Source organism: Cupressus sempervirens, chromosome 3 (assembly GCF_028749045.1).
Source record: "Cupressus sempervirens isolate cs-2001-9-10 chromosome 3, ASM2874904v1, whole genome shotgun sequence".
Taxonomy (NCBI): domain Eukaryota; kingdom Viridiplantae; phylum Streptophyta; class Pinopsida; order Cupressales; family Cupressaceae; genus Cupressus; species Cupressus sempervirens.
This window is the reverse complement of record NC_143120.1, coordinates 686,921,034-686,943,254: the sequence shown is the minus strand read 5'-3', so window position 1 is coordinate 686,943,254 and position 22,221 is coordinate 686,921,034. Positions and strand designations below refer to the sequence as shown.

The 22,221-nt window shown below is 36.7% G+C and overlaps 1 protein-coding gene across 1 annotated transcript in view; it reads left to right on the top strand.

Annotated features, from left to right (window-relative positions):
- The window catches only part of LOC149568609 (DNA repair RAD52-like protein 2, chloroplastic), a 123,788-nt gene extending 116,258 nt beyond the window's left edge, over window positions 1–7,530 (top strand). The window contains exon 4 of the mRNA XM_089821480.1: window positions 6,945–7,530. Coding sequence (XP_089677606.1) covers window positions 6,945–7,106 — 162 coding nt within the window. The 3' untranslated portion in view covers window positions 7,107–7,530. The remainder of the gene's footprint in view (window positions 1–6,944) is intronic.
- Window positions 7,531–22,221: the final 14,691 nt, after the last annotated feature.

Genomic DNA, 22,221 nt, shown 5'->3' with positions numbered 1-22,221 from the left:
AATATTTGTTCAACCTCTTCTATTTGCTTCTTAGGATAATCATTAGGTACAACAACTTCATCATTTGACTGACGATACTTATATAGATCAGCAACATTGAATATAGGAGATATATCCATGTCATCAAGTAACTCAACTTCATAAGCATTTCCACTGTCAAACTTCTTCAAGATCTTACAAGGTCCAAACTTTATCTTCAACTCATTGTATGTTCCAACCAAATATCTACCTTTTTCAAATGAACCATCACTTGATCACCAATTTCAAAAACATGATGTCTTCTAGATTTATCAACATTCTCCTTGTATTTCTGGTTACTTTGTTCTAACTTCAGCTTCACTTGCCTATGCAAATTCTTCTCGTGCGACACTTCTCTTCTCTTCACCAGCAATATCCCTTAAATCTGATACTCCTCTAGGTTGCATTCTAGTAACAATCTCAAAAGGTGTTTTCCCTGTACTTCTATTCATAGAATTATTATATGCAAAGTCAGCTTGTGCTAATACCATCTCCCAATTATGTGGTTCATCTTCAACTAAGCATCTCAGCAAATTACCCAAGCTTCTATTCACAACCTCTGTCTGTCCATCAGTCTATGGATGGAGTGTAGATCTAAATTTTAACTCAGTACCCATCGTCTTCCACAAAGTTCTCCAAAAATAACCAACAAACTTGCTGTCTTTGTCAGAAATAATACTTTGTGGTAATCCATGCAATCTAACAATCTCTTTGAAGAAAAGTTCAGCAACATGCTCAACATTTGGTGTCTTCTTACATGGTATGAAATGAGCTATTTAAAAAATTGATCCACAACAACAAATATAGAATCAAACCCCTTTGCTGTTTTAGGCAATTCAAGAACAAAATCCATACTAATGTCACTCCAAGGTTTATCAAGAATAAAAATAGGTATATATAATCCAGTATTTTGACTTACTCCTTTTGCAACTTAACAAACTCCACAACTCTTTACAAACTTCTGAACATCCTTTTACATCTGTGGCCAATAATACTTCTCCTTCAGTAAACTCAATGTCTTATCAATTCTAAAATGTCCAGCCAATCCACCACTATGCTTTTCCTGAATCAGATTAACTCTCATAGAACTTTTAGGGATACACAACTAAATTCCTTTGAACAACATACCTTTTTGAATGAAATATTCATCATACTTACCTATGTGATCTGTTAGATTTGGTGCTCTGCACTCTCTCCACACCTTAGAAAAATCAAGGTCAATATCATACAACTCTTTCATTTCATCAAAACCAAGAATTTCAACCTTCATCTCAGTCAACAAAGAATGTCATGTGCTTAATGCATCAACTCTGTTAGTAACTCCACTCTTATGCTTAATCACAAATGTAAAACTCTGCAAATACTCGACCCACTTCATATGTCTTTGATTCAATTTATGTTGACTTCTCAAGTACTGCAAAGCTTTATGATTAGTATACAACACAAACTCTTTAGGAATCAAATAATGTCTCCACTTCTTCAAAGCTTGAAGAATAATATAAAACTCTTGATCATACTTAGAATACTTCCTTTTAGCATCATTCAACTTCTCACTAAAGAAAACAACAAGTTTACCTTCTTGACTCAATACAACTCCTATTGCACTACCACTTGCATCACATTCAACTTGAAATACCTTATTGAAATCAAGTAAAGCCAGTACAGGTAACTCAACTACCTTTTGTTTTAATGTCTCAAAGTTGTTATCAGCTCCATTTGTCCACTTGAATTCTTTTTTATCTCCTTGCATTGTCTCAGTCATAGTATTACAAACAACATTGAAATTCTTTATAAACTTCCTATAAAAACTAGCCAAAACATGAAATAGTCTTACCTCACCCACATTCTCAGTTGTAGGCCACTCCAAAATTGCTTTAACCTTCTCAAGATCCATTCTCAAACCATCAGCTGAAATCACAAATCCCAAATACACAATCTCTTCTTGCATAAAAGAACACTTTTTGAGATTGATCATCAACTTCTCCTCTTTCAATCTCTACAATACTTGTCTAACATGCTCAAGATGTTCTTCCTTAGTCTTACTGAATATCAGAATATCATCTAAATAAACAATCACAAACTTACCGAAAATCTTTTCACAACTTCATTCATCAATCTCATGAAAGTACTAGGTGCATTAGTCAAACCAAAAAGCATAACCAACCATTCTTACAAACCATTTTTTTTCTTGAAAGTAGTGTTGCATTCATCACCTTCTCTGATTCTGATCTGATGATAGCCATTCTTCAAATCAATTTTGGTAAAATACTTTGCTCCACTCAAACAATCCATTATGTCATCCATCGTCGGCATAGGAAACTTATATTTTACTGTTATCTTGTTAATAGCTCTCGAATCAATACACATCCTCCATTCTTCATTCTTTTTAGGTGCTAATACAATAGGTACAACACAAACTTTCTCTGATTAATCTCTTTTTCTGCAATTCATGCACTTGTCTGTTAAGTTCTTCATTCTCTGTAGGTGTTAATCTATATGGTACTTTGTTCGGCAAGCTAGATCCAGGAATCAGATCTATACGATGATTGATACTTTTTACTAGCGGTAAACCATTAGGAATATCCTCAGCAACAATCTTTTTATACTCATTCAACAAGTTTTCAATTTCTACTGGTACTCGGTCATTATCAGCTTCTGCTGCTCGGTCATTACTATCTAAACTCGGTCCTCTAGGGATTATGGCAAAACAGACTCGATTCTTCTTCACTTCTCTTTCAAATTGCTTTCCATTAACCATATAAACTTGAACAATAGTACAATTAACCTCATCTGGATTTTCAATCAAAGGCAATAATATTTACTTTCTCCCATTCACCCAAAGAGTATATTGATTCAATCTTCCATCATGTATAGCATATTTATCATATTGCCAAGGTCTACCCAACAAAATATGACAACAATCCATAGACATAATATCACACAAAACTTCATCAAAGTAATGTCCAATCTTGAACTTCACAATGCCTTGTTCACTTATCAATATCTTATGCTCATCTTTGATCCACGAAACACGCTAGGATTTGGGATGCTTTGGCCTCTACACTGCAACTTTGTAACCAACTCTTCTGATGCCAAATTTGTAGAATTTCCACTATCAATGATCACCTTGCAGCATTTTCCAGCCATCTTACATTTGGTCTTGAACATGTTTCTCATCACTTCCTTTATTACATAAGGTTCTTCTCACCATCAAGTTTTCTCTAGCCTCAGGTCCACTAGGCAAACCCTCGGTGTTTTCTTGAATCACAACATTTCTGTTACCTTGCCCACTTTTAGAGGATCTACATTCAAAAGATCTATGCCCTTCTTTACCACATCTAAAACAATTACTACGAAAACCACCTCTAGAATAAGAATTACCTCTTCCTTGGTAAGAACCAGTACCTCCTCGGCATGAACTACCACCTTTCCACTTGGTGTTGTCTTTGTCATCATTCTTCCATTCAGATTTGCCCTTATCTTGCATAGAACTGTCAGATCTGTCACCTTCACCATAAGATTTACCTCTGCCTCTTTGGAATCTACCACGTCTACCTCTTTGTCTTTGTTCATGCTTATTTGTCAAGATCTCCTCAGCTTTTAAGGCATATTGGTATGCTTCTTCCACACTTTCCAATTTCACAAAACTTATCTCATCTTGAATCTTAGATCTCAATCCATTTAGATATTTTGCAATTTTCTCAACATCATTATCCACATGTCCAGATTTGATGTCCAATCTATAGAATTCCTTGGTATACTCCTTCACAGTCATGTCTCTTTGTCTCAAATTTTGCATTTTCCTCAATAAGCTAACTTGGTAATCAGCAGGAAGGAATTTGTTCTTTACCTTGTTCACCATCTTCGGCCAAGTCTCGATTTTCTCCTTTCCTCTCCTTTGTCTATCAATTTACAAATGCTCCCACTATAGTGAAGCATGACCTTTCAACCTAGTAAGTGCAAGTTTCACCTTCCTATTATCAGGAGTGTTTTCATACTCAAAGAACTTCTCCATATAAGAGATCCAATCCCACACAACATTGGTGTCCAATTTTCCATTATAAGGAACAACTTTTACAGCAGGCTTCGAATGTGCCCTAAACAACACTCTCAATAATCTTTACTCATCTTGATCTTCTTCCGGTTCTGGATTAGGGTTTGGTGCTACTACTTCATCATCACTCACATCATCAAGATGCGCTCCTCTCCTCTGGGCTGTCTCCACATCATCTAATCTGGTTGCAATTCGTCTCAATGCATCCAATATGACATTATCAGCATTTCCTCTACTCCGAACCATCTTTACAAATTAGGTTCCTGCAAAATCATAACTCTCTGCAAGTTATAGGTGAAATCCACAGATCTGCAACCCTACAACCAAATTTGAATCAGGGTTCTACATGATCCAATCTCCACAAGGATGAACCTCAAGCTCTGATAACAGTTGATGCAAGGAGAGAAGAAGAACTAGGGCCAAAGGCACACCCAACAATCCAAACCACCTTGTAGAGTTAACACAACGGAAGAAAATACACAAAGAGAACAACACCAAGGAGAGAGAACAAGATTCTTTTATTGATTCATCAAGTAATCAGCATACATGCCTAGATGTAAGGCCTTTTGGATTATGGCCAGATACAAAATACATTCAAGATCCACGATCCAACTTCAAATTCGTACTTCTAGAACTTCTCTCCAACTTCTCTACAACTTCTTGCTACTTCTAACCTAAGCCTAAAAACCCTATTTATACTTGCCAAAACGGCTTACAAAAGATTCTAGAACATTACATAATAGAAAGGCCGACCTTAAAATAGTCTGCACACATCGCAAGACAAGATCCTATCATTAAAGTCGTGATCGGAATTAAACACACAAGTCGGCTCCCACTAAGAACCAAAATACAGACAACTTGGCAAAAGAAGGAATCGAGCGTCAGCAAACAAGAAGCTCACTCAGCACATGAAGGAACACTCGGCCAATATTGGATAACTTGGCACACACTGGATAACTTGGTCAATACTGCAGAGTGAGATGGGATAATACGCTAACCCGAATGTTAACACGACTTGGGATAACTGCAACTCGGCTGATACTGCAAAATTACTGGCACTCGACAATTGCTGCAACTTGGGAACAATTGACAGAATGAACATAGAATGAGGAGGATAACACGTCAACCCAGGATGCCCTTGCATCAAAAGTTGAACCATCTCCATCATGATATTCCTCATGGTGGTCTGAAGCTCTCTAGTAACCTTAATCAGTGAGCAGCAGAAATAAGAGACCTGAGTGAGTCAAATGCGAGCAATTTTATTTCACTCAATATTTTATGCAGTGCTGGTGAGTTAAACCTAATCAGTTCTATCCCAAACAGCAATCTCGCAAAAGTACATCTCTTCCTTGATCTGAGTACATCAAATTAAGTTTACAAGTGACACTTAAATTATTATGCACTATTTTAGAAACCTTGAACTACAAATAATTGACCATTAACAAAACATACATGGAGACATGAAGGCTAGATCTATAGTGGAGAAACGCTTCCTTGACAAATGTTGTTGGAGAATCCCCTTAAGTAGTAGCTGTGATTGAAGAGTTCATTCTTCAACTGTATGCCTTCTTTGTCATCTTGGGACGCACAATTTTTTTCAGCACCCCTCAATTCTGAGATTGTTTCATTTGTTGACTCAAAAAGAGTAATAAAATTCTGTGCTTTGTTCTGTAAGTTTGTCATATCTGGTATACCTTGTTATTAAATCACAATATTTCCATGATTTATTTGTATCTTTTCCAAGTTGCCAACTCATCTTCTCCTTTAGTACAACCCTTGTCAATATTCAATGGATTTCATGTCATATTGCTGGACTAGCTATCTGAGTGGGCTAAGCATTAGGCTTACAATCAAGACCAAGAGGGTATGTAGCCTCTCAGTTCACTGCATATACACTGGATGAAAAGCTGCCCAGAAGTGATAACTCTTTGCCAGCATAAATTTTATACTGGTGTGCTTGCTTTGTCACAAACAAATGCACAAAGCTGTTATAAGCATCCTAAATAATAAATACTACAAAAAAGAGATGCTTTGACACAGTACAAGACCAGTACTAAACTAAAAGCTTTCTTATCTTGACCCCAGCAAGAGGCTTACATGGATTACGAAGTAAAGGCTTGAACAACTAAAACTCAATTATGAACTAGACAGCTACACATGCAAGAACATTATTAAAGCTCTGTTACCATGCTGATGAATTCCTGAACTTCATTTGGATCTGATGCAAAAATGTGCAATTTTATTTTGGCCAGCAATAATTTTTTGGGCTATGTCTACACAGTTATAACTCATGAAACAATCATACTACTCCCATAGACTTGCAAGTATGAACTGCAAACATTAATTTTGAAGCTTTTGTGCTATAAATTGTCTTTGTTCAGGAAAGAACAGTACTATTTGTGTGCTTATATGAGTAATAGGTGGACATACAAGGATCCTTTATCTTGTGGTGCATAGGTTTTCTGCACACACAAATCTCTGTTCCTTATAATGACTTTCAATATGTTTTTGACAATAACTGAATATGTTAATACTTTAGCATCTTGTGTTTGACTGCCCTATATCATCCTTGCAATCTTCAAAATGAGTTCAAAGCATGCATATATTGCAGTTCCCGTTCTTGTCACGTCAAGTAGAGTGTGCTGATTCTGGACAATTGATGGGCATCTCTTTTGTCAGAGTATTATACTTGAAGTATTTCCTCATGATTTTCTTTTTAAAAAATTCATCAAACACAGCTTCTGCAGAAAAGATCATAAATTTGTTTGTATCAAATCAGATATTTCCAAAATCCAGAATATATTTGCTCAAGATCCTGGACAAATATGATTTTTGTCACTCCTGCTATTAATTGCCTTGTTCTTATTTGCAGGCATATCGAGAATCATCAGGTACTGTCTTCCTGGAGGATGATCAATGTGGGGATCCTGTTCAGAAGGCAGAGGAAATTGCATTCACTAGAGCATGTGCTAGGTTTGGTCTTGGATTATATCTGTACCACGAAGATGAGACAGCAAAAGATTCCAATATATAAAGCAGTGGGCAAGACATGACCATTAGATATGATTTTTAACTCCTGGATGTTTCACCTTCAGACAGGCCTATGGCTGTCTTCCTTTAGAGTTGGTCATTTGTTTGCTGGAAAGAAAATGATACAGAATCAGTAGGCAGATAGCTCAAGATGCTGTTGCATCTGTTTATTATAAATAGAACAATATGATTACAGATTACCAATCAATGTATAAGAAAAAGTTGGCAATAGGAATGTATATTTCTTTATCCTCGAGGAATAGAATGAAGTCTTAAAAGGCTTATTTCTATTTCAGGTAATATAAAATATTCTCACCCTTCATAATGAGCTGGCTTGGGATTACGTCTGTATATGATCAGTTTCCCTTTGGATTAGTGATTCCAAATGCAGTATTGCAAATTAATAAACAAAGTAATATTGGAATGTACATTTTGTTTGATGTGGCAAAATTGTATATATTCTGCCAAAAATTGGTGTGCTTCTGGCGTTTTCATTTCCTTGTTTCTCTATTATTTACAATGGTAGGATATGGTTTTAAGGGAAATGGAGAAGCCAACTGCATGCATCTCACATGATAAAATGGTGTACATTCCCACTGGGATTACATTCTACATTCATTTTCCTGCTTTTTACAAGGTGGAATGGTCTTCCCAAAAAGGAGTGCTGGATTCTGTGTTTTGTATTTAAAGTCTTTACATACCAAATTGATAGAAGCTAGAGTATGAACTTTAGTAAAATCTGTGACTACAATGGTGCACAAGATAAGCTGACGAGGATGATCATTATCAGGCAACCGTGTGAGCAACAATAACAAAAGATGTGTTTAGCCTCCTGTTAATCTAGGCCCACACCAGAGTCTTCTACAATAAATGTTGGGGCGAGTGCACTAAAGTTTTTAGAGAGAAATTTGAAGAGACCAATGCAGAAGACTGGCCAACACAATTGGTGAGTGGGTGTTGTGATGCAGGGTGGCTGAGGCAAGGTCAAGTCTGGAAGAGAAGAATGGGATTGAATAATGTAGCAGTTAGCAGCAAGATGGGGCCACAACAGGGGCACCCAAACTTAACTAACATAGCAGCAACAAGGGCGGTGGATGAACACTGAGCAAGCATTTTAGAATTCACAAGAACTAGAAATAATATGAACTCCAAATAAATGGAACCAAAGGTGTCATGGAAGCGGCTACAAGAGAAAAAGAAGATAGGTGGCTGGAGCCAGCTAGGACAAGAGGAAAAAAAGAGTGAGGTGGGTAGGGCCAGATAGGACATGGCTGTAGCCTACAGAAGAACCTAAATTATGTATAGCAAAACCAAACCTGCAAATCTTTTCACGCTTTAACTAGAATTTTTTTTCTTTATTTAAATATTAAATAATTATGTTTACTATTAGTAATGGCTAAAGTAGAAAATATCCAATCTACTTTTGACAAAATTTTCCCTCATAATTGTATCTTCAATTTCCACTAAAAATTGCAATATTTAAAAAGTCATAGTTAGGGCAAATTGAATTTCAAATGAAGCTGCCTGGACCTCATAATGCAGTGGAAAAGTTCTTATGCATTAAAATCACCGGATGTAACAAAAAGAGATGGTCACAAATCAGGGAGAACCCAAGAGCACGTCTAAATCCTTTTCCTTTCTAAATTTTATTTTGCACTTCGGATCTACTACACATCTTGCGGCAAAATGTGTCTTCTGTGTTGAAAATAGTTGATGTTATGTTGGGTGACTCATAATGCATCCATATGATACCAGTTTCCAGAAGCGTTTACGTTGGAAAGATTGTATGAAGCTTATCGAAATAGAACATTTTGAAGCGCCATATCCAATTTAAGTGGTTGCATACGATGAAAAGATCATGATATAGAAGATGCAAAACATTGAAATAGAACATTTTGAAGCACTGCATCCATTTCCAGTGGTGGCATATGATGAGAGGATATAGAAGATGGAAAGCTTTTATTTGTTTGCATGTTTTGGGGACAATTTTAGGTATGGGGAGGGCATTTTCTTCATATATTTTAGATACTTTGTAAAGTGATGGGAATGAATTTGTGTTTATATTGTTTATATTTGGTGTTAATTAGATATAAATTTATATCTCTAGGTGGCCTCCGTGAAGAAGTTTTTGTAAGGCATATTGAAATTAATTTGTCTCCATGTTTTGTGGACGATGTTTAGTATGGGGAGGGCATTTTGTTCTTGTATTTTAGATATTTTGTGCTGCCATTCAAATGAATTAGTGCTTATATTGTTGTTTATACTGTGTTAATTAGATATATAGTTTATATCTTTAACGGCCTATTTGAAAAGTTTTTGGGAAGGTAATTGAAATTATTTTGTTATGTGTTTTGGGGACAATGCTTAGTATGGGGAATACATTTTGTTATATTTTAAATATTGTGTGATTTAAATGAATTATTGTTTAATGTTATATTTTGATGGTCTATAAGAAAGGTTATTGAAATTAGTTGTGGTAGGTAGATAATTAGAGTGAGAACCTACTCATTATTTTATAAATGAGGTTTTACTGTTTTTAGATAAGATCTATTTTAAGTGTTATTTTTAGATAATATAATATAATATAATATTTAGTACTATTTTGAAGAAGCATCTTATTCCACTTTTGGGTATGTACATTAAATTCATCTATTCATAGTGTGGGCAATCACATTGCTTTTCATGTAATTGTGTATGTTAAGTTAGTTTGTAAAGAATCTTCAAGGGTGGTTTTATGAAATTTAAACATATCAAGTGGTGATGCAACACCAAAGGTCTTAGTGCATTCTGACACTTTGGGCCATCACATTGCATGCTCAATGTTACAAGAGTGAGTGAATGACTTGACATAGATCAAATAGTATCTAGCTCATTGAAGCCTAGCTTCTTGTAATGCACAATCAAAAGAATGGGGTCATAAGAGGACATTAAAAAAAAAAAAAAAACAATCCTCATTAATAAGAGACATATTAATACTAACTATACATCTCTATTCCAATAATTCCACGCTTTTCATCAAATGTGAAACACAAATACATAATGCTTGAAGTAATGGGGAAAATGCTGATCAATGTATGCTTTTGTTCTAGTGGAACATAATCTCAAATATTTGTGCTAAAACAATTTAGTGTGAGAGGGACTTCATAGATTATATTCCCTGTAAATGTGTAGACTTAATAACTACTTTATTATTTACAAAAGGAGAGATCATGAAGAGGTCAAGATTAATAACTAGAGAAGAATAAATAGTAAGTTTTCTTTATGTGTACGTAGATACATCATGTATGGATCTCTTGTTTGCATGTTTAGTTTTCACCATAGGGGTTTGCTAGTACATAGTGCTAGCATTAATTTTTGAAAACTAAAAGCAACAAGAGGGTGTTGGCTCGTAGAACAAATTACTAGCGTATTAATAGCACATCAAGAGCACGAGCACACTTTTAACACAAACAACCATCTAATGTTTGCCTCTATCAAAAACAAAAAGTGTATAGTTCATAGTTAAACCATGCATAACAAAGTCTTTCAATATAAAATAAACATAGTATGCATGCCATACACAATGAGTAAAAGAAATCTAAAGCCATCTAGGCTGTTAACAATAAAACTTAAAAAAGCCATAAGACTAGCTATCTAAATTGCCTTGTAGATGCTTAGAGAGCAGCGTGGCAGTCCGTTCTTCTTTCAGGAGCTAGAACAGTTCCTTATAATTCTCGTCAATCTTAGTCCTAGTTCTGATGATCTTCTCCTACAACATGCACAACATAATAGAGCAAGCATCCATAATCTTAATGGCAAACTTGTTGGAGTCTCGAGTCCTCTTATTGAAAACTCCAGCCTCTTTCAGCTCCAACATTGAGCCCTCCAACTTATCCATCTTGTCTTTAAGGCACCCTAGCAACCCACCAACCTTGGGGCTAGAATTTTCCTTTTGTACCCCCATGAAAGAAACCTACAAAAGGGCGGGGTTGGGATTGGGGTTGGGGGTGGGATTAGGGATTTGGATATTTGGAGTGCTTGTAGGGGGTGAAGGAGGGGGGTTGTTTTTAACGATAAGGGGGGGGGGGGAGTCAAGGGACTTTCTCAAGGGACGAGCAAAAGAATCCTCAACAGTTTTTGCAACATAGTTATAAAAGTCCATCCCTTCAGTATTTTTCAAGGCCTGCTTGCATTTCTCTTTAGCAAGCCTGTTTGACCTGCGAGCTCTTAGTGTTTCAATATTGTCACCCGACTTAGTATACACTTTCTTTTTGCTTTTGTTGGGGGGCTTGGTATAATCATAAGTTTTTTCACTAGGGTCAGGTGGGAGGATGACTTAGTTTTGGTCCTTTTTTTGCTAATACTTGATTGGGAAGGACGAGCTTCATGGGATGAATTAAGAGGGATGACAACATGATTCACAGTGACAATGAACTCCACAATAGGGGGCATAATACACAGTGAAAATTGTAGAGCCTGAACAACAAACCTTGGTGCAAAATAACATTATCCTTCCCTTTGCGGTTAGCTTCAAATATTGTTTTCAATTGAATGAAGCAAATAAAATATAATAGAAATAAGGACTTTATGGTGCAAATGGTTAAGGAAAGGGAGGTGGTAGACATAGTACATTGTGAACTTACTTCAAGGATGAAATACTTCATTATGATGTGGCATATATCTTTTTAGACACTAGAGATTTTCCTTGCAAAACCCACCTTACTTCTTGATTGGTTCCTCCAGAGGTTTGAGAAATCGATTAAGGTCATTGTAATTTGATGTCTTGCTGGTTTACTTCCATTTTTTTCCCCTGCATGGACAGATTGATTTCAAAGGTAAGGCCTCTCACAGTAACCCTTATGTCATTCCAGGGAGTAAGAACTGCTTAGAGAGACTCTCATCATACCCCTCTGGCATGCAGTCCATAAATAGCGACAACCCTCCCTCTTCCCATACAAACATGGCCTTCACATTAGTTCTGAAGGAATTTTCAATTCTATTTGGCCTAATATAGAGCTTATTCCCTCCCATGGCAACCAGAAGCAAGATCTTAGCAAAATGCAAAGACAAAAAGCTAATTTTTGGCAGCACAAATTTTAGAATGAAACCCGAAACACCTTTTTATTGAGGTCATAGCCTTTAATTTTGTTTCCATAATGACCAAGACAAAAGTATCGTCTTGGTAAATGCTCTGAATGGCCGTACACATGTGAGTGATTTAATTCTAGGGTTGGCATGGTACTTAGCTTGCCTTTCATAATAATTTTATTATTGTGGGCGACGAGACTATAATTACTCAAAATCAGGATGCAAAGTTGTATAATCATTATAGTGTGATGCCAATACACACTCAAGTCAAGATTGGGATCGCCTTTCTAGTCAATGATAACAATCATCTAGGTGTCTTTTTGAATTTTGAAAAATCTAAGGGAAAAGGTTACTCTTGGTACCCTGTCTATCGTACCACGTAACCATCAAATTGATTTTATGCATGGTTAATAGACACCCATGTGTTCCTCCCTCCTCACGAGTTTCTGAGTGTCTTCTAGAAGTTGATTTACCTCCCTCCAACATCTTAATCCTTCCATCTAAAGCCCAATTGAAGCCATAGAGTTTGCCACCACATTTCCCTCCTTGTAGATGTGCCAAGTTTTGGAATCTTTGTAGAAGGGTAGTAGAATCATCAAGGATAGAGTTTACTTTTCACCCAAGACTGCTCCCCTTTTAGATGGCCCGAATGGTAACTTTAGAATCCCCTTCGATCTCATATTGGTGTTCCCTATAGACACAACAAAATTTAGACCCCACAACAATGTCATACCCTCAGCATGGTTAAGCATGTGGTCTTTTAGATGCCCCAAAAGGAAGTCATACATCTTCCCTTGTGATCCCTTAGGATACCACCTATCGCCTGAAGCTTCGCTCTGACTGCACCATCAAAGTTAAGTTTGCACCATCCAAGAGATGGTGGATACCATTTGGTGTTGGCTCTAGCCACCCTTTTAGTGTTGTCAAACTTGTCAAATCCATGGAGGAGGTTCCATTCCTTAGAAAATCCTATATCAACCGAAGAGGGGGATGAGTCTAGGCTTTTCCATTGACTAGTAACCACATTCTTCGATAGCAATCTCAGGCCCAAATCAAGGGTGGTTTGGGGGTGCTTTCATCTTCTCTGAAAATCTTGTTGTTTCTCTCCTTCCAGATACACCAATAGATTTGTGGAGGAACCAATTTCCACACAATGTAGACTAGAGGGTGTTTTGAAGATGTAGACTAGAGGGTGTTTTGAAGAGTTGTGCTAGTTTACAAATTGTTTAAGATCCACATCCATAGCCCAAGCAAGTTTAATTTTAATGAAAGTCTGCTGCCAGATGTAGGAGGCAAACTCATAATGGAGGAAGGGATGATTGATGTTCTCTTTCTCTTTTTTTCACATGACACATATTTTTGCTAGACTAAAACCCTACTTAGCAGGGTTATTGTTGGTAAAGACTTTCCCATGGAGGAAGGTCCACTAGAAAATTTTTATTTTAGGGATTAGGTGTGGGTCCCAGACTTTACCCCAGTCGTGACTAGCATTGGGCATGGTTAGAGTGAGCTCATAAGCTAACCTCGTGGAGAAAATTCTAAAGGAAGTGGGGGCCCAAAGAATCCTATCACTAATGTTAGACTGAAGGATTCAGTTGTGTTGTAGATTGTTTAACAACTCCTAAGTAGTGATGTACAATCCCTAATTGGTAGCAACAAGTTGGACAAGGTCAGTCCACCTCCCATTGCTATTGTATCCCTCCATTTTCCCCCAACCTATGAGTGAGTAGATTGCATAGATTAGAGAATTTGGTAGGGTCCAATGGGGATTTGGTGTTCCAACTGGCCTTCTAGAATATGATCTTGTGCTCATTCCCTAGGTGCCATTTCAGTCCTTTTTGTAGCAGAGTTTTGCATTTGACAATATTGCTCAAAAACTTGGAGCCTTGAGGGAGGTTCCCATCCTCAAATCTCTCTCTAAAGAATCCTCCTTGCATTTTCTTCACCCTCATAGTGGTGCATCTATCCTCATCCCCTATAATCAACTTCCATGCCATTTTTCAATTGAGTGACCTGTTGATATTGCTTATTCTCCTTACTCTTAGCCCTTCGTAATTCTTTGGAGATTTGATAGTGTCCCAACTAACTAGAGATAATTTCTTTTTCTCTTTAGTCCCCAACCATAGGAAGTGTTGTATCCTCTCGAGTTTATCAGCTATAAAACCCAAGAGTTTGAAAAGGGAAATGAAGCAAACTGGGATACTCTAGAGAGAAGAATTCAACAACTGAAGTTTGCTTGTGTGGTTGAAAAGTTTACGTTTCCATCCTAGGAGTTTTTTTGGGTCCTCTAAAGGTGTGTATCCCAGAATCCAACTTTAACTTCTTTCACCATGAGAGGTAAACCAGATAGGTAGATAGGAGGTCAACAGGTTGGTAGCCCAAAATTCTAGTGATATTGTTTTGGATGTCTTTATCTATATTAAAGAAAAAAAATCTTCTCTTTTGGAGGTTAATTTTTTGGCTTGAAGAAGCAACATAATAATCCAACATGAGATTACATTCTCTGGCTTCCACCATAGAGGAATCCCCAAAGATAAAGGTGTCATCCACAAATTGTTTAATGCTAGAGAGAGGGAAGGTCGAGGCTGGCCTGGTTCCTTTAGTTCTCTACACATACACCAACTTTTGCATGTTCCTGCCTAAGACTTTAGCAATCATAATAAACAGGTAGGGGGAGGAGGGTCTCCTTGCCTTAGACCTTTGTTAGGGCCAAAAAAATCTCCCAGAGTACCATTAACAATAATAGAGTAGCTAAAAGTTTCCATATATTCCTTGATTAATGTGATAAGTTTACTATTTAAACCAATACAAGAAATGACTTTATAAAGAAAATACCAATTTACATTATCATAAGCTTTAGATATGTCAAGTCTGAGACCCATACCCACATTATTAATCCTATCTATTGAGTGGATGATTTCGTGTGTAGACATAACAACATCAAGAATTTGCCTCCCCGTGACAAAACCCTCTTGATTCTTGGTGATGATCTTATCAAGTAGGGTTTTGGTCCTATTGACCATGATTTTGGAGAGGATTTTATAAAAGGTGGTGCATAAACTCATAGGTATGAAGTTGTTGATGGTCTTAGGCAAATTGTGCTTTGGAACCAAAACAATTAAAGTTCTATTGTGTTATCTTAACATTTTTCCAGTTTTGATAAAATCTCTAGCATCTCTGGACACATCTACACCCATAATGTCCCAGTACTCCTGGTAGAAAGCAAAAGGAAAGCCATCCGATCCAGGGAACTTGCAACATTCTTGGTAACAACCTCTTTTTAAACTTCATCAAAGATGTGCCCTAGATGGAGTTTATTAATGTCCTCGGACATGACCACATTGGGGAGGTTCTCAAGAAGCAAATCTTGGAACTTGTAAGGCGAAAGTCTTAAAGGCGATGGTAGCAAGGGTGCCAAACAACAGTTTGTCATTACAAGTTTTTCCCCTTTTCATTCTATAGGGAGTCAATAGTGTTCCTCTTTCTATGATTTTTAGTAGATTGGTGGAAGAAAGAGGCATTTCTATCTGGCTCCTTCAACTATTGCACAAACGATCTCTACTTCCAATAAGTTTCCTCCTTTTCCAAGAGGGTTTTCTAGTTTCCTCTGCATTTTTCTTTATGGTTTTGAACATCTATGGGAGCATTTCCCTTGGCCAGTTGGGCTTGGAGTTGGGACATAGTACTTGAAAGATCCATTTTGGTAGCAAAGATTCCCCAAAATTATGTTTACTCCAGCCTTTGACCTCAATCTTTATAATCTCCAGTTTAGTAGAAACTCTATACATGGTAGAGTGCGTGACGGTAGTGTCCTACCATTTTTTGACCATCTCCCTAAAAGAAGGGTGAGAAGACGACATGATTTCATATCTGAAAGATGAGGTCACGCTTAAGAGAATCTATCCATCTAAAGAAAAGTAGGTTGTGATTAGACATTGTATGGGGTAGAGACTTTAGATGAGATTTTTTGGTTGCTACCTAAGAAGAGGAGGCAAGGAATCTATCGAACTTGACTTGGATCAGATGGGGGCCTTTCCTATTATTGGTCCACATAGAAGGGTTTGCAACAATATTTATATCCATAAGATTGGAGTTGTTTATGAAACTAGCTAAGTCACGCATGCTATCATTATAGTCAACTAACCCCTCCACCTTTTCTGAGTGGTAAAGGGGGGAGTTGAAGTCCCCACCCATCAGGTATTGTCAGTAAGATTAGACTACAAACAATTTTGGATCTCCTCCATAGATATTTTCTGCCCACCCTAGTGTTGGGAGCGTACACATTAAAAAGCTTCCAGGAGTTCTGATATTTCTCAAAAGACACCAAAAGGTAGTTCTGGGAGAATGAAAGGGGGGTACCTTTCTCCCTATTAAGGTTCTAGAGAGTGGCAATAACTCTAAAGGCCCCTATGGATTTAGAGTACATAAACAAAGCACCTGACCAGAGGTTGTTCACTAAAAGAGTAAAGTTACTATACACCATTTTAACTTATTGGATTAACAAAATATCCACCTTATGTTAAAAAATATATTGTTTGATAACAAACTACTTCTTAGGGCTATTCAACCCCCTAATATTCCAAGAAAAGAATAACATTTCTACCTTTGCGGTTTTTGTCTAAGGCGAGTTACCTTCCAGCAACAATCTCCCTAGCAATGACTGTCTATCATCTCATCCTCTCTTTTGGTCTACCTATTATGGTGTCTCCTCCTACATTTGGTTTTTTAGGCTTCTTGGCTTTATTCTTCTTCTTCAGTGTTTTACATTCCTCTTCCTCTTCCTCTATTTCAGTCCCCATTGATGTGTCTCTAAATAGTAGCAAGAGGTCCTCCTATTGGGTTAAACTCTCATTAGAAGGTTTGAGGGTTGTTACCTTAGGTATATCTGTTGTATTAACTAAATCCTTAGGGATTTCCATCTCCTTTGTGACAACAATGTGTTGCACTACATATTGAGAACATTGATCCTTTGGGTGTTGAATAACTAGATCCTTAGGGCTTTCCATCTCCTCTGCGATGATAGGTTGCTGAATAACTAGGTCTTAAGGGATTTCCATCTCCTTTGTAATAACAAGGTGTTGCACAACCTCTTGGTTAATGCGAGAACTGTCATGGACACTATCACTAATAGAACCCAAGGAGGGAATGATATTTCTCTTTCCTCCGACACCATTTCAACTTCCTTTTTGTGGGAGTCTTCCTTGCTTGCCTCCATTGTTTTTCCACTAAGGGTCTCACTAATTTTTTATATTTGCCCATTGGTGTTTATCACAATCCCTGGTGAGGTTATTTTATCCTTCTCTTTCTTTTCCTTTGGTTTGCAAGCATCTGTAATGTGTCCTCTGGTTCTACATTGTTGAAAAAACATGGTAGCATTTTTATACACCAGTGCTTGTATGTGCTTCCCAAGAAGATGAAAAAGGTGGGAAGGGCTTAGTTGATGGCAACATTTACATAGTACCACACAAAAAATAACCTAAATTTGGATAGTGTAACCCCATCCACAACAATAAATTTTCTAAAAAAGTCCCCAATCCATCTATAGATCTTCTCATCCCATAATTCCAACGATAGGCCCTAAAGCTTAATCCAGACTAAAGCCATGTAAAATAGGTTCTTAGCAGGGTCAAGCCCCAATTTTCATTTGGCTATAGTAAGGGGATGCTTTCCATATAACCAGTACCCTGCTAGGACCATGGCCAGGCCTTCAATAATAGAAAACCTAAGGAGGAAGAGGCAACCGGGCATAACAGACATGGAGACACTACCTTTCAACTTCCACTATCCTACAACTCGTTTCCTGACCATCTCTATCATAGGTCTAAAGTTTATGAATCTACCCACCACCACCATATTAAGTTCCACCATGGTTCTATCCACCATAGAGTCAGGGATCCCTATCTCCATTCGTTTGTCCATTTTATTAATGCTAACAAGGAAATATTCCATAATACTCTTTGAGGCCCCCACCAAGGAAGGTTTCTAGCCTTTTTTGTGGGGTTTTGAGCTACAGACTCAAAAAAATCCTCATAGACAACTCTCTAGGTTTCCAAGACAATGTCTATCTCCATTGGCGACAACCCTTGGCTAGCCTCAACAAGCACAGGGTTAGAGTGAGGGCCTAGTAGCACATGATCATTGCACATGGGAGGGGAGGATGTATCTTCCACATCATTAACCATATCTTTTTGAAAAAGAAAAGCGAGAAACCAATTACAGAGTATCACAATATAGCTTTGTTTTGCATAAGCCTTATTATTAATTAGTAAATATATGCAATCCTAATATTCAAACATCTTATATTATTTTATTAGTTTAAAGAAAAGATATATTATACTTATCATTAGAGGTCAGGAAAATAATATCTTAGAAAATAAATTTCTTTTTAGTAAACTTAGGAGTGGGAAAGCAATTTGCACAAATAAAGGGGAAATTAATTGTTGCAAATTAATTGATGACTAGATTTGATACATAAGACTAGTCTCTATGGAAGGATATATATAGTTTTGTTTAAAGAACATTAGAGCACATACTTATTAAATTCTCTTGGTTTACCATGAGTGACCCATCCATGTTTAGCACAATGAAGGGGATATATGTTTAATGTCTCGTTCAAGAACCCATGAGAAGTTAACCAAATTTTATACTAGGTTAGTGTAATTTTTTTCTTAAATATTAAACATATTTAATACACTAAATATGGTAAAACATTACATTAATGACATAAACTCGGTTACCAATCCCAATGGTAAATTGTAGATTGGAATAAGATCAATAAGATCAAATATTTATTTGTCAATCATAGTTTAGGGGAGTTCCTGGATTCAAATGTTTTTTTTCAAGGGTCTAGTTTTTGGAATGAAATCCATAGGAAAAGCCAACTATTAAATTAAAATCCAGATGGAAAGATGGTAATGGATGAAGAATCAATTTTTGGGAGGATAAGTGGCTTTTTAAGTAATGTATTACTTCCTTCGTGCAATTTTCCCCCTTTAAGGAGAGATACCTCCACAAGCTTGGGTCTTTTGTGTTTGACTGATAGCAAAATGATTATTGGGTCAACTTATTTGTGATTTATCCTAATCTTCCCAAGTGATACTTGAGATTAACTCTCTGGTTATTAGAAGGATAGAGGAAGAACAACTTATATGGGATGAGAATGCTGTTAGTAAGTTCTCAATGGTGTCAGTTGTTGTTGCACTTCAAGGTCCTCTATTAATCTTCCCTATTTGGGCTACTATTTGGAATAATCTTCTCATTCTAAAAACCAACATCTTCTAATGGATGACTCTTTAGAAAATAATCTTTACTTTGGACAATCTATCAAAAAGAGATATTTTTAACTAACAGGTGTTTTTGTGAAGGGGATTTGGAATCATTGGACAACATTATATTGCAATGCTCTTTTGCATGGGAAACATGGATGTGTACTCTCTAGAAATTGAATATGTGCTGGACAATGATGGCGAAGATCACTGATTTTTTGGTGATATGGATAGGTCATAAACCAATTGTGGAAAGGAATTTGTGGACACTTTTCACCCCTCATGTTATATGGAATCTATTGAAGGAACAAAATAATCAGGTATTCAAGGAATCTTTTAGCTCTCCAACATTGTTGGCTGAAAGAATCAAAATAAATGTCATTAAGAACTTCCAAAGTAGCCTTTAGGGGAAACTCATTTTTGATGCTAGTGAGCCTGAAGGAGTTGGAGTGAATACAAAATAGTTAACTAAAGAGAAATGGGATAATGCAAGATGGAACTGCCCACCTCACGGCTCAAGATGAATTTTGATGGGACTACCAAGGGGAACCTTCGTAAGGTTGGTTACGGTGTGATTGTCAGAAATGATAGAGGCAATCTATTAAAGCCATTTTTTGTACCTCTTCAGATCCAAGTGAGCTATTTTGTTGAGGCGATGGGTTTACTCTAGGGTTTAGGATTGGTAGATAAGTGTGACAATAGATGATTATGGATTGAGAGATTCTCGAAATATCTCAATTATATTTCCAATAAGGATATTCCATCATGAAATATTGACAATATTATTTGAGAGGCTTAAATTATTATAAATAATCTTGAAAGGGTCTATATCAGCCACATGTATAGAGAAGCCAATGGGGTTGCTAATGTGTTAGCAAATATGGTGGTTGCTAATATATCTTCCATTCATTGGAATGCTGGCACATGAGCGTTTGAAAATCTAAAAGCTCTCATTAATCATGACAAGATAGTAAAATCATTGATATTATAAATCTTTTTTATTATGAAAGGCACTATAAGGGGCATGCATTTTAATGATTGTAGTACTCTCGTAAGAGTGAAGCTTAAGAATTAGAGATATGTGTGGGTATTTTATTTGCAACTATTTTATTTTTCCTTTTTCCTATGTGCTACATTTTTTTTTAAAGTGGTATTTTACAAAGGGTTATCTTTTGTGATGATATCAGTCTAAAATCCTCTTGGTCTTTCCTCTTCAACTTTATAACATTACTTTTCAAAATGTCAAACTAAGATTCATCATTGAGTCAATCATTATCCTCCTTTTCTTCTTCACCATCTTCTCTTTTCCTTATCCATTTCACATCAATTTGCTTATGGGATTCTCCATGATCTTTCTTTCCATTTTTATCTTTTTCATCATCATCATCATCATTTCCTTTTTCATCCTTCTTTTCTATTTCGATAGTGACTAGGCCGGATTCACGTTGACTTTGGGGCTAAGAACTTTCATTCTTCCCTTGTTCTTCCTAGTTTCTTGAATCCTTAGGTTGGCTACTTGAGTCACTTGTGTCCTACTTTTCAATATTATCTTTAGTTGTCGTCAATGCTTGTGTAGTTGGGGGCATGTGTTGTTTTTCATCTGGATTGTGGGTCTACTCATTCGTTCAAGATATTATCTTGCTTTCTCATTGCACTTAACACTTCTTTTATAGATATCAATATCTGGCTCAATAACTGAGTGATTGAACAATAATAGTACTTCTTGGTACAAGTGCATGCAATCTATCTACAACCTTCTCAACTCTATCTCATCTTTTCTCAACACTAGTTGTAGTGTCTCTTCTAGTTCGTTGATCACTTATCTGTACCTAGGAAATAATTACTTGAGTATTAGCTTCATCATCTGATTCTCCTTTCCTACTTTAAAATTTATCTTCAATAATTAATTGCTTGTTATTGGATGTCATGTCAATTGTAATATGTATGCTACCAATTAACCCACTTACGGTAAAAACATCATCAATATTTGAAGGACTTGTCTCTTCATAGGCTTGATTCTAAGGTTTTCATAACTCTTCAATCCATACTTCTTTAATATTTTCAATCAAAATTTGTTCTTCATCGACTAGTATGATGGTTGTCATTACCTTTCCCTAAAATATTTTCTATACTTATCCATCCATACTTCAATATTATTCACTGATAAATTGGGATGTAGTTCTCTTAGTACTTATTTCCTCAAGGCTTCCACTCTTTGATGCACATAGTTCAGTCATTGCTCCATCACATGTGGTTATGAGCTACCCCTAGTTCAGGCTACGAAGTGGCAAAAGCCTATTGTCTCACATTCGAGGGGTTAAAGATGAGGTTAAGGTTTAAGGTGGTGATGATTCAAAATTCCTGTTGCTGCAACTTCAAAATTTTGAGTAATGAGTTAAGATTCATGGTTGTAAAGTTGCGAAGAAAGAAATGGTAATGCAATTATCGGCTGGCACAACATCGTAGGGTTTGATCTATAGTCAAAATTTCTTGTTGTGAAGTCACAAAATCAACCAGCAATCATCTGGGGTAGCGATTGTAGTGTCTCATGTTCTAGATAGGCTTTTTGTTTGGTGGTTGCAAAAGGGAGATAAAGGCTAGGATGAAGGCATCACAACATCGCACGATTAAAGGATTGTTAAGTCCTAACTGTTGCGAGGGTGCAAAGTGGGCAGTTTGATGGTCATCACAAGGTTGCAATGGTTAGTGGATTGAGGTGATTTTAAGATACGAAATAATGATAGGGCATAAAAAGAAGGTGTCACAATTTCACAAGGCCAAACAGTC